General features: G+C 34.7%; 3 protein-coding genes across 4 annotated transcripts in view; 1 reads left to right on the forward strand and 2 right to left on the reverse strand.

The window, feature by feature from the left end:
• Positions 1-2,822, reverse strand: part of LOC104705181 (lysine-specific demethylase JMJ25-like) — a 9,456-nt gene extending 6,634 nt beyond the window's left edge. Inside the window, exons 1-7 of the mRNA XM_010421155.2 lie at positions 2,551-2,822; positions 1,474-2,157; positions 1,273-1,385; positions 1,092-1,191; positions 873-1,005; positions 730-793; positions 6-654 (exon numbers count right to left, since the gene is read on the reverse strand). Of these exons, the coding sequence (XP_010419457.1) occupies positions 6-654; positions 730-793; positions 873-1,005; positions 1,092-1,191; positions 1,273-1,385; positions 1,474-2,151 (1,737 nt within the window). The 5' untranslated portion in view covers positions 2,152-2,157; positions 2,551-2,822. The remainder of the gene's footprint in view (positions 1-5; positions 655-729; positions 794-872; positions 1,006-1,091; positions 1,192-1,272; positions 1,386-1,473; positions 2,158-2,550) is intronic.
• Positions 4,787-8,742, reverse strand: LOC104703833 (CSC1-like protein At1g62320). 2 transcript variants are annotated; one of them, XM_010419917.2, is made up of 11 exons: positions 8,330-8,742; positions 7,829-8,178; positions 7,396-7,687; positions 7,179-7,280; positions 6,972-7,091; positions 6,818-6,898; positions 6,391-6,731; positions 6,056-6,301; positions 5,655-5,979; positions 5,350-5,583; positions 4,787-5,264 (listed from the first exon to the last, which is right to left on the reverse strand). In XM_010419917.2, exons 2-11 carry the CDS (start codon positions 8,140-8,142, stop codon positions 4,977-4,979), a joined length of 2,343 nt encoding a protein of 780 aa, XP_010418219.1. In that variant the 5' UTR covers positions 8,143-8,178; positions 8,330-8,742; the 3' UTR covers positions 4,787-4,976. The 2 variants fall into 2 exon arrangements, with proteins under 2 accessions (XP_010418219.1, XP_010418218.1); XM_010419916.2 differs by having other exon boundaries at positions 7,829-8,218.
• LOC104703834 (uncharacterized protein At1g04910-like) lies at positions 10,177-13,528 on the forward strand. Its single transcript, XM_010419919.2, has 10 exons — positions 10,177-10,758; positions 11,166-11,258; positions 11,365-11,464; positions 11,556-11,617; positions 11,707-11,795; positions 11,901-12,021; positions 12,105-12,248; positions 12,325-12,662; positions 12,745-12,985; positions 13,087-13,528. Exons 1-10 carry the CDS (start codon positions 10,279-10,281, stop codon positions 13,393-13,395), a joined length of 1,977 nt encoding a protein of 658 aa, XP_010418221.1. The 5' UTR covers positions 10,177-10,278; the 3' UTR covers positions 13,396-13,528.

A 15,786-nucleotide genomic window follows, 5' to 3' on the forward strand; every position in this document is an offset into this window, starting at 1 on the left:
CTTGCTGGTGAATTCACGTTTTCGCATAACGCCCGCCACATAACCATTGGCTCCCAGCTTAAACCAGGTGTGTTATCAAGAGCGTCCCTAACAATTACTGGTTCACCTTTTGCCCAATGCTCTTGAAAATGTAGAAGCTCTTCTTCCTTCAAGACATCAAGAGATTTAGGACAGAAAAGGTAGTTGTCACTTGATTTTGTCCTTGAAGCTGCTTTCCTTGTCATCTCAGTATCCAAAGGAGAACACCCACAGATCAACATTCTAGGGCTAATATTGAATGATGCCAAGAAAGTCTCTGCTTTGTGCTCCAAGTCTGACATCCACGTCTGTGGTAGGATCCTCGTAAGCTCTAATATACAATCACCACAACCACCTAGCTTGTTTGGTGGACAAGTAATGCTTCCATTATCACTAAGGCTCCACTTAGTGTTGGATGGGTTAGCTTCTTCGTCTTCAGAAGTGGAAGAGGCGCTCGGTCTTGCAGTATCTAAACCATGCATATATTGGTATCCTTTATCAGCATAGTCTACCTCCATTTCAGGGCGTTCAGAAAGTGATCCTTCACGAATCTCTTGACAGCACTTCAAACAAAGTTCAAAAGAGCACTTTGGGCAGCTTCGGTGCAAGTCAACAATGGAAGTTGCACAATGATCACTGCAACACAGATGAATATTTCAGTAAGATCCTCAAGAAATTAAAAATATCCTAATTTAGGAGTGCTTAGCTTACCAGTATACGCGTTCATCAGTGTAGCTTATTGCCTTAGTTATTTCAACTTCAGAAGGCAGTAATCCTACAGAAACAGGTCATGTCAGCAAAAAAATGATCACATTTAGCAACAGATATTATGATGTCATGTGCAAGTTTCATACCTTGAACCTTCGCCTCAATTTCAATCTCTTGGTTCTGGAGTTCGGATAACTTATTCAGAAACGGAAGCATCAATGTAATCACGTACTGAAGATGATGGCGTCTTTCAGAGTTCGAGAGTTCCCTCTTGGGTGTCTGTAAAGACAGAAAACACAGATACCAGTTAATAAAAAAGATCCAAATCTTATGCAAATAGATGGCTAGAAGTAATCTTAACATACCACAATTGAACCATTCAAATGCAAGCATTTGCTGCAATTACAATTGTTACGGCAGAAAGGACATTTCTCAATGACATTATCCTCAGATAGATTTGGATACCTGCAACAAAACCACAAATCGAGTAAGTATATATTATAACGAGACAGAGATATATAGTATAGAGTTAAGGGAGAAACTAACCATTTCCTTATACATTGAAGACAGTACATCGTCACTCCACATTCACTGCAAATGAGAAGAGTTATCCTTTCCCCTTTCAAGCACTGATGGCAAAATGGGCCTACCTTCGATTCCTGACAAGACAAAAACATGATAAATATTACAGTACAGCAACACAGTTACATGTTCTTCTTTGATGATCGAATACAATAACACATTTACCTGTCTTACGCTTGTGCAGTCATTATTAGATATCCCGTTTTTGAGAAGGGGATCTGATACATCAGAAGCTGGCGAACGCGAACTGGAAGTACTAACATCAGCAACGTTTTCAGTACTGTTGGAAACTAAATTACGAGTCCTGCTTCGTGATGATGTTGACTTGATCTTTACACACAGTAGAACTTCTTCTTCCCATGCCTCATCTTCTTCAATCTCCACTTGGCGTCTGTCTCTCTTTTTCCTACTGACTACAGAACGCCTTTTACTAATCGTACAATCATCATCTTCAAAACGTTCCCCTGACTCAACCTTAGGCCTAATAACTTCTTTGCGCTTCTCACTCCTATTCACAGTTCTCCTTCGCATCCACTCACCTAATTTGCAATCATCATCATCATCATCATCATCTTCAGAACATTGCTCTTTCTCATTTCTCCTTCTTTTCATATTCCTTTTAACCGCTGAACCACCACCACCACCACTAGAATGCTTCCCTTTCCTGCTATACACCACTTTCAAGCTCCTCCCGCTCTCTTCTTCTTCTACTACTACCTTACTACTACTCCTACCGCTAAAAAGACCTCTAGACTTAAACGGTTTCAGACTCCTCTTCTTCCTAATCTTCCACGAACCACTCATTATAATTGCTTCCTCGATACTAACGTCATCCAACTCCATTGTTATCTGCATCTCAACAAAATCCCAAACAAAACAAAAAAAAACACAAAACGATTCTGAGTTTGATCGATCATAATCACACAATTAAACAGTACTTGTAAATCAATCGATTGCAATCTCAAAAAAAAAAAAAAAAAAAAAAAAAAAAAAAAAAAAAAAAAAAAAAAAAAAAAAAAAAAAAAAAAAAAAAAAAAAAAAAAAAAAAAAAAAAAAAAAAAAAAAAAAAAAAAAAACCAGATACGAATTAAAAAACGAACATTGTTAATTCAAACCAATCCGATCAAAAACAGATTCAACAACAACAACAACAAAGTCCATAATTCGAATTCGTGAGAGGATCGAAACTAAATTTTACCTTGGAGAAAAAAAAAAAAGAACAAAGCTCGAAGAACTCAGTACCTGCGAGAGCGAATCTAAACCCTAGATTCCAGCTACTTGGACATAGATTTAAACAATTCAGAGAAAGAGAAACTATGGGATTCTCTCACAAACTTTAGCTTTCCTTTTTTTTTTATATATCATAACCTAAAAGGAAAAAAGAAAATTACTTTTTTTTTATTTCGGAGATATATTTCCCAGAATGGAGAATCGGATGGGAACCTAATCTGACCGTTAAAAGTACTTTTTTGTGAATCGTGGAGCGCAAGTGAGGAACTGCGTCGCAGGGGATTAATAATACCTTTTCGCCGGTTCACTCGCTTTCATCTGTCTGAAAACGAGATTTATCTCAATTTTTAAGCTTTTTTGTTTTATATTTTTTTTAAGAAGAAAACAATTTTTTAGTGAAACAGTAAATAACTCACCACGTGGAAAACAAATACAAATGCGTTACACAACAACTAGTCAGATTTGCATAATTAATACTAGGGCTGGACATTCGGGTAATCCGTTCGGGTTCGGATATTATCCATTCGGGTTCAGGTAAACAGGTTTAGAAAAATAGAATTCATTGGGTATTTTTAGATATACGGGTTCGGTTCGGTTTGGGTACTGTCGGGTTTGGGTCAGTTTGGATTACAAATTTTAGAACCCGATTAGTACCCGAGCTACCAGTACCCGAAAAAATATAATTAAATTTAAATAAATTTAGTTAAATTTTGACTTACATAACAAAATATTTTAGATATTTTGATTATTTTTGATATTTAGGTATAAACTAAATGAAATATTCAAAATTATAATCATAATTAGGTAATTGCATTATATTAATGATAAATATTATAAATATGTTTATATGTTTGGGTTTAATGGGTACGGGTACCGGGTATTACCCGACCCTAACCCGAACCCAATGGTATTAGAAAATAGAACCCAATAGGGTTTTATAGGCAAACCCGTAGCCAATCCGAACCCAGTTTTTCGGGTCGAGTTCCGGATTGGATATTCGGGTATGGTTTTTATGCCCAGACCTAATTAATACTAGTCAGCATTACTTATTTTACTAGGTGTATTCAACAATCTGAAAATTATTAATTCTATTTTTACTAGGATTTACTTCTACTTTTAAGTCTTTCTGGATAATTTCTTTGCATTTAAAGAGAAATCTTTGAATTTTGGATTTTTTTTTTGATTTCTTACTCCTATTTATTGACATGTTTATCTACATGATTTTTTTTTGGGTGTGAATTTCGTATATGAGATTATTGGAATCCAAGATATTCTCATATCATTTTATTTTTTTGTCAAACGATATCAACTCTTTTTACAAGAAAATAAAATTAGTAAGTAGTAACCATTAACCTTACAGTATCGTAAAAAAAAAAAAAAACCATTAACCTTACAGCAGTATAGTTTAGTTCCAACGGACATGATACTAGTATCATCAAGATGGAGTATAATTTATGATTCAATACCGATGGTTTTTTTAAAAGAATTACATCATCAAAATAGAATGAGTATATTATTAAATTACATATCAATTTTGTTCATTATTGTAATTAAAAATATTTTATGGTACACATTTCTTTCTTCAATTTTTCTTTTAAAATAATTGAGTACGATATCTTCTAATCCTGAATTTTCACTAACCCTTAGAACACGGACAATAGGTACAAGTTATAAAGTCCGTATAGTCTTGACCAAAGCCAAAGATACGATGCTTACGTTCCGCGCAGTGCGGTACTTTATGTCAGAATCATACTTTCTAAACATCCAAACATCCAAAAAAAAGGTATGTATAATTAGGGTGTTTTTTTTTTTGTTAAAAAAGTATAATTAGGGTGTTGTACAATATATATATATATATATAATATATAACAACAAAAACACAATTTAATCAACACAACTACACAATTTTAGTCATCTGAATCCCTGATGCAAAACATCTTCTTACCAACACACGATACATGCTTTCTAAGTTATTTCCATCGAGTTCTGTTATGTTTCTTTTGTGTTTAAATATTAAGATTTTTTCAAAAGATATTTATATATATATTTTTGTTTTATCCTTTTCTATGCTAATAGCTAGGTTTTTGGGACTCCAAGGCTACATAAAAGTAAAACGCTCCTTTGATTTGTAATGTGCATCATTGGATATGTATTGAACAAACTCACAGGCTGTTATTTCCTCAATATTTTCAAGTTCATGGCCGAAGCCATTATTGAACCAAGAAATATGGAGCTTTGTCACACTTAGGCTAAGCCAATGTACATGCACCAATCATGCATAGATATTACAAAATCGTTTTTATTCGAACTTGTTTTTATACAATCACCAAACTCAAACAAGACAATGAATATATAGCATACAAATATACAAAAACCTTTTCACAACACGTCAAAAAAATAAAAATAAAAAGATCTCTTACGTATTGGTTCTGTTTCTTCTATACCGGTTTTCCCTTATCCGTATCAAATCGATTATAAGGCAGTGATTGAGACAAGCCACCGCTCACATTGCTGCTCGCCACGGTTTTTCTCCGGGGTCTATGACGTTTGGTCGGTACAACTACACAATCTTCGTCATCTGAATCCTCGGTTAATCCCTCATCAAACTGGTCATCTTCGAATTCTTCGTCTTTGAAAACCGGATGAATATATGCATTCTGAAGAAACCCTTTAAGATTCATGTTTGGTTCTCTTGCTCGTTCCAATGTATCTTTAATCATAGCTTCCTGTAAACCGGTACTTACTGAATAAATTAAACAACACATAATGAACCAAAAATAGTATTAATTTAAGATTATCATATATACTAACCTGCAAAGGATTAATGACAAATGCCGATTCGTACCGGCCTTTGCAAAACCGATGAAAAACAAAAGTGAGAATCGCTAGAACGAGGAGGAAAGGCGTGGACTGAACCTTTCCTTTTGTGCTCATTAACCCCAACAAAAGGATTTGAGAGATGATCAATGCAGATATTATACGTCCATGAACGTCAGGCCAGAACGCAGCCGCACTCTCATACTCTTGATTGTACACATTTATGATCTGCAAAGGGACCGGTTTATACTACATGAACTTGTTAACAAAAAAGAAGTTAGTTTATTTATTTTTTATACCTGATGACGGAAGATGAGGTAGGCGAAACCAAAGAAGAAGATGATGAAAGGAAGTAGAACAGGCGTGACAGGAGCATAGACAAGGCCAAGGAGAAAGTATAGTTGAATACGAGGCTCTGTAGCGTAGAAATCGATCTGTCCCGGATCCATAGCTTCTTCTCTATCCTTTTCAGTTTTCACCAAGAAGAAGTTCTTTAAATGGAAAATGACTAATGGTTTCAACCTAAGAATCTCTCCAGCCACACCCGCCCAACCATCCACCATTATATACGTTATAAAGAAGGTTGCTTTTATCGGTATCGCTACTCCAACTGTCCGAGGAATGCTATAAAACAAGAAATGTAAAAGTAGTTGAGAGCAGAGTTACAAAAGAGAGTAAAAGTGCTAGTGATGGAGCTTACTCATTTGCGGATTGTTTAAGAAAAGAATCAAGCTGTTCAAATGCAGATCCGGTGATAATGCTACCGAGGAAAACATTCACTAGGTTGAATATATAATATCGAAAAGCCGCTCTTCTCTCTAACGATGATATCGAAACAAACCCTTCGAATTTTGACATGATCATTAAAATTGCTGGCAGGAATATCAAAAAGAGCTTCAAGACTATACCAGGAAGAAAACCTTGGATCAAAGATTTCATAAACTTCCTGCACACACACACACACAGTGATCGAACTGAATCAAGAATGTTCTCAGTTGAACCAATAAGCAAAATAAACTAGAGAGATGTGCCTACTTTTCGATGATGGGATTGAGGAACGAAGCTTTTTTCTGAATACCTTCAATACTCGCTAAGGATTGCACAAAGGCGATTGGGATGATGAAGAAGAAAGTGAGGAAGAAGAAGGAAACGTGCATTAGAAATCTCCTTATCGTGAGAGACACGTAAGGCATTGCAAGATTTGGCCAGAACACTTCTCTTGCCTCGGGAGCCCATTCGGTTAACCATTCTGTTGGATTCTTTGTTTGTTGTGTCTGCGCGCAGACCGCAGCACCCCAACGCGTTTTAAAAGACACAAAAGCTGCTGGCATTACGTTCTTGTCATCTTTCTTAACTCTCACCCTTTCCTCCATTATCTGTGAAAGCCAAAGATGTGACATTAAATGGTTACACGCCAAAACATTTAGTAACCATTTGATCTCTATATTTCATTAATACTTACTTGCTCGTTTAGTTTCTCAATCTCAGCTGTGTAATGATCCATTGCATCTACTTTCTTTCCCCATAGTCCGAGAAATCCCAACTGCGAGAGGTAAAAAAGAATTAGACCACTAAAATATGTGTTTTGGCTCTTCGTGTTTCTACAAGTATTTTACCTTTACTCTTGGCCTTTGTTCCTTGTTTCTTGTATACTTCAAATGGTAGTAATCAAACCAATTCTCCATTTTCTGCCTGTCCGCTACCAGTTTAGCCAATTCATTTGCATTGTACACCACCTAGATATACATATATCCAAACACTTCACAGATAAAATAGCTAGAAACAGAACTAAAGATTCATTCCTTTTAGGGATATGATCTAACCTGATGTGTGAGATAATGGTCCGGGTGGTTAACAAGAAAAAAATGCTGAACGTTTTCGCTAATTGTCTCGTCTGACTCCGGTGGTACGTTTCTAACCAGAACCTGCCAAATGCAAACAATATTATTAAAAATTATAATCTATCTCATATATCTAATGTTAAGACCAAAGAGCAGAGAGATCATTATATTATAAATGAAAAAAGAGAAACATATTTACGGTGAATTGATCAGCACGCCGCTTCTCGGATTGAAGAAATGATAACCGCATTGCAGCTATTTTCTCATATTCCCTTATTAGAACATAGCAAGTCCAGAATGTGAACGCATAAGCCATCACAAGATGCGCCCAAAACCTGTCTGATCCACGTTCGACATTTGAAATCGAAAGCTTATCGATATTACTCGATGTTACATTACGAAGTTTCGCTAGCTGCAATCCATCACTTGTCCAATTCACAGGTACCAAAACTGACCATGAAAGTAATGCGATAGGAACAAAGATCTTAAGTCTGTAATATAGTAAACAAAATACAAAGAACAAAGCTATTATTAGTATTTCTCTTGTACTATTTCAATGTATGTTCTTGGAGTTATCTTAAGATCAATGCTATACAATAACATAGAATCTTGAACATTAATTATATGTTTACCCGATCAAGTAAATCCTCAAATAGACAGCAGAATCCAAACCAGCATGATCAATAAGTTCAGGCTCAGGCATCTTGAGAGCGGCGGGCATCCAATTCAAAAACCGTATATACGCTCTAAAGTCGAAATTCACAATTTTGCTGGCGAAAGCACCCGAATTCAACGGGCTGCTCCGAACACCTTTTAAGTACCATTTAGGGAAATAAACCCTGTCATTGAATGGTTGGATCCTCAAGATTGCAAATAGCAAAAGAAATATCAATGCACTTAGGATGTTGATCGCTGCTGCTAGTCCAATATCTGCTAATGTCGCCATTAATGTATGCTTAAACCCTTAAAATCTTCTTTTCACCTGCAAATATATAAGAACCCTATAAAAATTATCTCTTCACCTGCAAACATATAAGAACCCTATACAATCAATAAAACAGTGCCGTGAGGGTTTTAAGAGTTTAGATTCAAAGATCAAAAAAGTCAAAACACTTTGAATCCAAAAATCTCACCTTTAGAAACCCATTACCCAGAAAAGTTTTAGTCTTTGGTGGTTGACCAAAATAAAAATTTCACCTTTTTTTTTTCTCTTGCGATCAGATTGAAGGAAAAAAAAAACTATATGAGACGAACCCAGAAAGCAAAGTGAGGAGATGCGATGAATATTGTATTGTATAGAAGCATTGGACAAGTCTTTTAGCCTTCTCTTCTCCTTCCTCTGTAAAATAGAAACAGAGAGAGAGAAGAAGGAAGAAGAAAAAACAGAGTATAGAAACAGAGAGATCGGTTTTATTAACAGCAAACAGATTGGGGAAAGAAGAGAAGAAACGTCATGCCGTTTTTGTTGATAAAAAACGCTGAAAATACACGAAGAAGATGAAGCAAAAGTTTAAAATTTAAACCTTTGTCATTCATTCTAATGTTGGTCGGCCGTCTAATCAGAGACTCTTTCTTGAGAGTTGAAAAAAACAATAGGCCTCATTTGGTATTTTTATTTCTAGAATAATTTTTTAGTTTTAAAAAAAATATATATATCACACATCTGCTTTTTTTTGTTTTAGCTTATAATATAATGCTTATTTTACAGACAAAGTTGGATCAAATAAATGACTTTGTTGCCAAAATAAGATAATGACTTCACAGTTGACTCACATATATTATCATAAAATAGCTTATATTATATATACTACATAGTACTTTATTGTACATGAGAATGAACCTGAATCTGAATGTGTATATATTATATGAGTCTTGATTTTTGTTAATCTCCTAAATTAGACATCAGATTGTAAATTATGATTCTGTTCTTCGTAATCAATGCAAATTGCCAAGTGAGATGAGAAGGTAACGGTAACTTCCAAGGTAACGGTAACTTCCAATACGACGTCGTTTGTTTGTTTTCATTTTAGGGATTCAAGTATTGCGTGCCATCACGTTGAAGTCTAGTTATAAAATCATATTTTAAATTTTTCAGTATGAATCTCTATTAAAGTTCATTTTATTCCGAATATGAATCACTTTTTTTCTTACGTCCAAATCAATGTGAATCTCGCCACATTATTCTTTTATTTTTATTTCTCTAGTATGACCACCTTTTTCAAAGTGTATGTATAGTATAGTTTTATTTATCACATAAAATTGTCTAAAGACGTGCATCAAGACTACTACATGGGATTGTATCAAATTGTAATGGTTCCTTTTTAGCACTCTCATTACATTAGTATTGATTGGTACCATGTCCGAAAGGTAAACCTTTATATCAAAATGATATGAATAATAGTATTTTATTTAAAAGAAGAAAAAATGGTATGAATATAATTTAAAATTCTTAACTTTAATTATTTTGAAAAAGTAAACTAATAACTCTTCGCATGTGCTATGTTTTCTTTAATAAAACAGATAATGGCCTGACAAAATGACATTAATAAGTTCCCTAACTTTTTCTTCCTTTTTATCTAATAACCTGCATAATTTAATAATATATCACCAAAAACAGATGTATAGGCCCCCAATGAAAACATATTACTCTGATATGCAAAAAGCGTATTAAAAGGCCCACATATCCACTTGTATATAGGCCCAATATTACTGACACATGCTTGTAATTATTTTTGTTTTTTTTTTTTTTTGGTAGGATGTAATTATTTTTGTTTTTGACATCTATTAACTTCCTTATTTATGTTAAACAACAAACAAGCTGTAGATTAGTAGTAGACTAGTAACTAGTAAACAACACTAGTCTTGTAATCAAATTAATTATGTAAAAAGGTAAAGATTAAAAAATAATTAAAAAAAGGACAAGTGACCTTAAACTAATACCAGCGTCAATCTCAAGGATTAAAACAAAACTAAATTTTCAGACAAAGAAAAAAAAAAGAAAGACACAAACACACTCTTCTCTCTTTCTTAACAAATCATTCTCTCACAAGAGGGGAGAGAGAGAGTGAGCTCTGTGTTAGTTATGGCTACGGAGAGACCTGACGAAGAGAAACGAGAGACTCGAGTCCAAGATCTGATCCATGGAGTTGGAGGAGGAGGAGCTTCTCCGGTTCAATCACCGACACGTCTCGGTCCAACCCGGTTCTCTGAAGTAGCTGGAGACCAGATTCGTGATACCAGGTCGAATTTTATCGGGTCGATTTTGTCTTGGATCAACGGTGATCCGAACCGGAGTTTGAAAAATCCGGTTAAGAGAGCAAAGAGGAAACGAATCAGAACGGCCAAAACCGCCGCGTGTGTGATCGGGCTTGTAGCTTTCTTTATTTTTGTTAATTGGTTCATGCTCTCTCAGCTCCATGAAGGTCGAGCTTGGCTTCGAAGAGGTTTCTCGAAAAAACCGAATCTTAACCCGAAACCAAACCACAACCCGAAACCGAACCAGAACCCGGATCCGAACCCGAGTATGAAACGGGTGTCGGTTAAAGTGTCGGCGTCTGTACAGGTAGGTAAATTAGTTTTTTAAAAACAATGTGATTGGTTAATTTATTTTGAACTTTTTACTTTTTAACAGTCAGTTTCTTGTCAAATCAATTTCAGTTTCCCAAGTACAGTAAAAAAACGCTTTTAGTTTAAACGAAAATGTCACAAAAATTTAAAAGTTTTGGTCTAATAATACACAATTAATTCAACAAAACATTTGTTAGGGAAAAGAGAATTATAATTTGTCTGAGATTGCTAGATGAATGGTAATGCAACTATTGTTATAGGAAACTAAATAAGAATTTTCACATGTTTAAGAGTTTTTAAAATGATATTACTGTGGTAAATGGTAAGTTTATGTAATGTTTTTATATTACATGATTTCTTTGCATTTTGGGTTTTGATGTTGTGTGACTTATGATTTGGTAGCATGGAGAGAAGAAAAAGATGGGGAAACCAAAGAAGACATATAATGGAACCTATGGTAGACTGTTGGCTTATGCTGCTCATGCTTTGGCTGAGGTATTATTACTATTTGTTATTGTTTTGATTCATTTTGATATCCTTCTGATTACAACATTTCGAATTTTAAACCAAGAATCCGCCTGCAACATTGTTTCTGTTATAGGGGCAAAACAAAATTGAGCCAAAAGAGCTGTGGCGAGAACCAAAGGACCAAGCTTTGGCTTGGAAGCCTTGTGCTGATCAACGTTCTTGGAAGCCTAGTGGTCTCTTATTTTTTACTCTCCGTGAGTTTACTTCTCGTGCCAAATTAGTATTTATAAGTTTTCCTGATTTTGGTGTTTTTTTTTTGTGTAGATGGGAAAAATGGATATATAATGGTAACTGCAAATGGTGGGATCAACCAACAGAGAGTTGCTGTAAGTTGTGATTTCGTTACACATTACTTTGTCTCACTCTTTATATTGACTAACCGTTACGATTTCACGGCGACATTATATTAAAACAGGTTTGTAACATTGTTGTTGTTGCTCGGATGCTGAATGCCACACTCGTTGTTCCCAAATTCATGTTCAGTGATGTCTGGACCGATGCAAGGTAACTATTGTAAGGTTCCTCTGTTCTCTGTCTCCTTCTCTTATTATTATTGATGCATTTTTTAATGTCGACATCACATTTTGACATTCTTGATTTGGTTTATAGTCAGTTTGGAGATATCTATCAGGTGGAACATTTTATTAAGTACCTCTCTCCTGATATCCGGATTGTAAAGAAACTACCAAAAGAGCTTCAGTCTCTAGACCTTGAGGCCATTGGCAGCCTCGTGAGTTCCTTTATACCTCTTTAAATTTCTAAAACTCTTTCATCTTTGACAATTTTTCTTAAGTACTTCTTTGTCGTTTTAAGGTTACGGATATGGATGTCGTGAAAGAAGCCAAGCCCGGGTTTTACATGAAACACATTCTCCCTCTTCTACTCAAAAACAGAGTTGTTCATTTCTTTGGATTCGGAAACCGTTTGGCCTTTGACCCTATACCGTTTCAGTTACAGGTAAAAGACCTTTCTTTTAGCATTGTGCATATACTCTGACTCGTAATAATGATCCAATTTTGTTTTGGGGGAGTAGAGGCTGCGGTGTAGATGTAACTTTCATGCGTTAAACTTCGTTCCAAAGATACAAGAAACAGCTGCGGTTCTCGTTAGGAGACTACGAGATAGCGGATCACACCTCGCACCGGTTGATCCATATCTCGTCGGTCCAAAATTTGCGTCCTTCATATTGGACAAGAAAGCAGGTCCTCTACATAAGGCTTCTAAGTATCTAGCACTCCATCTAAGATTTGAAATCGATATGGTGGCTCATTCTCTCTGTTACTTCGGAGGAGATGATGCTGAGAAGATGGAGCTTGATGCTTACAGAGAAAAGCATTTCCCGACGTTAGCAAATCTAACAAAGACTAAAAAGTTTGTTCCTTTACTCTTTTTTCGCATTATCAAATCGGTTTTGGTTTCACACTGAATACTCAGTTGTTTTCTCATTTTGTAGAATGCCATCTCCGGAAGATCTGAGAACGGAAGGGCTTTGTCCGTTATCACCTGAAGAAGCTGTGCTTATGCTTGCGGGTCTCGGTTTCAATAGGAAGACCCGTGTTTTCGTGGCTGGTGCTAATATATACGGTGGGAATAAACGGTTAGCTGCTTTAACGAGTCTCTACCCGAATCTAGTCACCAAAGAGAATGTACTCTCTGAAACTGAGCTACAGCCTTTCAAAAACTTCTCATCTCAGGTGCAATGATATGAATATCCCGCGTAAAATAACTACATTTTCGGTTTATCGGTTAACTGAGCCGTGAGATTTATATTTTTGTTTTGTTTTTGGTTGTGTAGCTAGCGGTTCTTGATTTTATTGCATGTGCTGCATCGGACGCATTTGCGATGACGGATTCAGGGAGTCAGTTGTCGTCTCTAGTATCGGGTTACAGGATATATTACGGAGCAGGGAAAATGCCGACGATCAGACCGAACAAACGGAGGTTCTCGGACATATTGTTGAAGAACAATACTATAGAGTGGAAAGTGTTCGAGCAGAGAGTGAGAAAAAACGTTAGGCAGACCAAACATGTATTGGTTAGACCAACGGGACGCAGCGTTTACCGTTACCCTAGATGTAAAGAATGTATGTGTAATGAAGATTGATTCTTTGTTTTAACATTTTGGTTCTCTGAAACAGTTAAACCGCGTCATATTTTGTAGCGGCTACACATTCTAGTGGTCTTATTATTGTTAGTGTTACTACAGTTGGGCTTAAAAAGCAAATCGTCATCGCACCTTTGAGTCTTGTAAAATATTAAAACCTTCAAGCTTCTTTGATTTGGGTCACTGAGCTAGTCAAAACTACACCGTTTTTAGTTTTGATAACCGGCTTCCGATTGAACACCTAAACCAGCTCCAATCTCCTTGGTTAACTCGGTGTAGTTGACTTATCCAGTTATCATTTGATGGGCGACTTATCATTTGTATCATTTGTAATTTACAAAAAGAAGAAGTTGATGAAATCTCAAAATGTTTGAAAGAATCGAAGCCATAATGAGTGTCTTATTTATTCAACTAAAAAAACCATGTTTACATTAATATGCATTCTTTTCAAAACAAGCAAATGGAATAGAGTTTAAAAAAAATTAATAATGAAAAATTTCGATGTGGCATTTGACTTTCATACCATATGTTACCGATAATTACCGTTTCTCTCTAGGTTAACTAAGCTATAAATATTTTTAAATAGTATCAGTTAGATGATTATATTGTTAAAATAATTACTTGACAATAGTTGTGCATTGGAAGAAAAGTCGACATAAACGGGCCATTCCAAACAATAGAGTATAATGGAGCCTGTTCCAAAGGGTTACAACGGTTACTTCTTTCTTCGAGGAGATTGTAGATTCAGAATATGTTAGCCACTTTGATAGTTAAAAATATCTATAGCACATATTTTTAGTTCAATGTTTATTGGGGTGAATGACCAAAAAAATCTATTCGACGTGTAATAAACTAGTTGGGTTAGACTGATAATCCATTGTCGGTTATATTAGATGTTACATGGTCATTATTTTTAATTATATTATATATACAATATGTTACTTGGTGATAAAAAAAAAGAAGTATAAATTGTATAACTATTAATCAATCGTTTAATTCATCTAAATGGCCGTATAGCCATACAAATTATGAATATACCAACTTAGTCAAAATCAAGATGTTTTGATATTTTCAACTGTGGATGAGATGATTAGATGTTCGACTTTTAAAAGTTTGTATTTTCTAGTTTACAAGAGAATCAACCTAATAATTTGTGCATAATATGACCAAAATAATCTACATCATCACAAATAGCTCCCAAGGCACAACGCACGATAAACTCTTTTGTAGTCAAAATTCTAGATAATCCATCGAAAAAGTATATTTTTTTTTTAAAGAAAAAAACAACATCTAAAACAATCAGTTAGAAAATATTATGGAAGGTTCATCCTTAGCACAGTCAGCCTTAGCAGCCTTCCTCTTTCTAAATTCAGCATCCCTAGTCTTCTTATTAACGTTATTAAGTGGAAGGTTTAAAACCTTGTTGCCTTTGAGTAAGGAACCAAATTATTCATTGTTCTCTATATATATTCATTCTGCCAACAGCATATATATATATATATATATAGTTTTTTTAATCTATATGGTTTATGCATATGCAATAATGAAAGGATGTTTGTTTTAGTGTAATTAAACACATCATCGAGATGAACTAGTTTGATTGTATTTGTAAAACTCATTTTAAAAAATCAACGAATAAAATATAAATGAGGTTAAATAGTAATTGTTAAATGATTTTATTGACTAAAAATCACTAAACACTAATTAAGAATTCAAAGAGGATTTGGCATAAACTAGACATCCAAAAAAATAAAAGCTGGCATAAAGTGAATTAAACTTTTGGATAACGAGAGACGGCTACAAGCAAACATTATCGTTTGATATAAAACAAGATATTTAAATATAGTTATTTTCACTTTAAATGAAGTAAATATACTTTCATTATGATTCTTACTTTGCCGGTGTATCTTGCCTTCTTGATGTCAGGCTTGAGCGGTATGAGACAATCCTCGATATCCTGATTCTCATTTCCAAGCAATTACTTGCAAATCATGATGACATAGATCAAATGTGTAGATAGTAAACGAATATTTTGAAAGTTTTTATCGAAATTAGCATTTATATATATATATATATATATTTCAAATTTGACAATACATACAAATTTAATGGTTCTTATAATTTAAGTACCATAACTTTATAAAATTGTGAGTCCTAGCTATAATTATATATCTACACTAGATGAATCAAGAAACCATATTACTTTGATATAATAAAACCATATAAGTCATACTATTTAAAGTTAAAGTTAGCTAGAAGATTAGGTGGATAACTACCATTCTACTGAGCAACTAATTAATTAGAGACTGGTTTACACTTCAAAGACTTGTGGGTAACAATGATTCTTAATCTTGATGTTATATATGAACTAAAGTACGCCAAACATATATT

The sequence above is a fragment of the Camelina sativa genome, chromosome 7 (assembly GCF_000633955.1).
Source record: "Camelina sativa cultivar DH55 chromosome 7, Cs, whole genome shotgun sequence".
NCBI classification, from domain to species: Eukaryota; Viridiplantae; Streptophyta; class Magnoliopsida; order Brassicales; family Brassicaceae; genus Camelina; species Camelina sativa.

Excerpts from the sequence above, each read along its gene's own strand:
- LOC104703833 (XM_010419917.2), bottom strand. The coding sequence starts at position 8,142 with ATGGCGACATTAGCAGATATTGGACTAGCAGCAGCGATCAACATCCTA. Across the intron at positions 7,688-7,828 it reads TTGAGGATTTACTTGATCGG|ACTTAAGATCTTTGTTCCTA; the intron begins GTAAACATATAA and ends ACTATATTACAG. Across the intron at positions 6,899-6,971 it reads AACAAAGGCCAAGAGTAAAG|TTGGGATTTCTCGGACTATG; the intron begins GTAAAATACTTG and ends TACCTCTCGCAG.
- LOC104703834 (XM_010419919.2), top strand. The coding sequence starts at position 10,279 with ATGGCTACGGAGAGACCTGACGAAGAGAAACGAGAGACTCGAGTCCAA. Across the intron at positions 10,759-11,165 it reads AAGTGTCGGCGTCTGTACAG|CATGGAGAGAAGAAAAAGAT; the intron begins GTAGGTAAATTA and ends ATGATTTGGTAG. Across the intron at positions 11,618-11,706 it reads TCAACCAACAGAGAGTTGCT|GTTTGTAACATTGTTGTTGT; the intron begins GTAAGTTGTGAT and ends ATATTAAAACAG.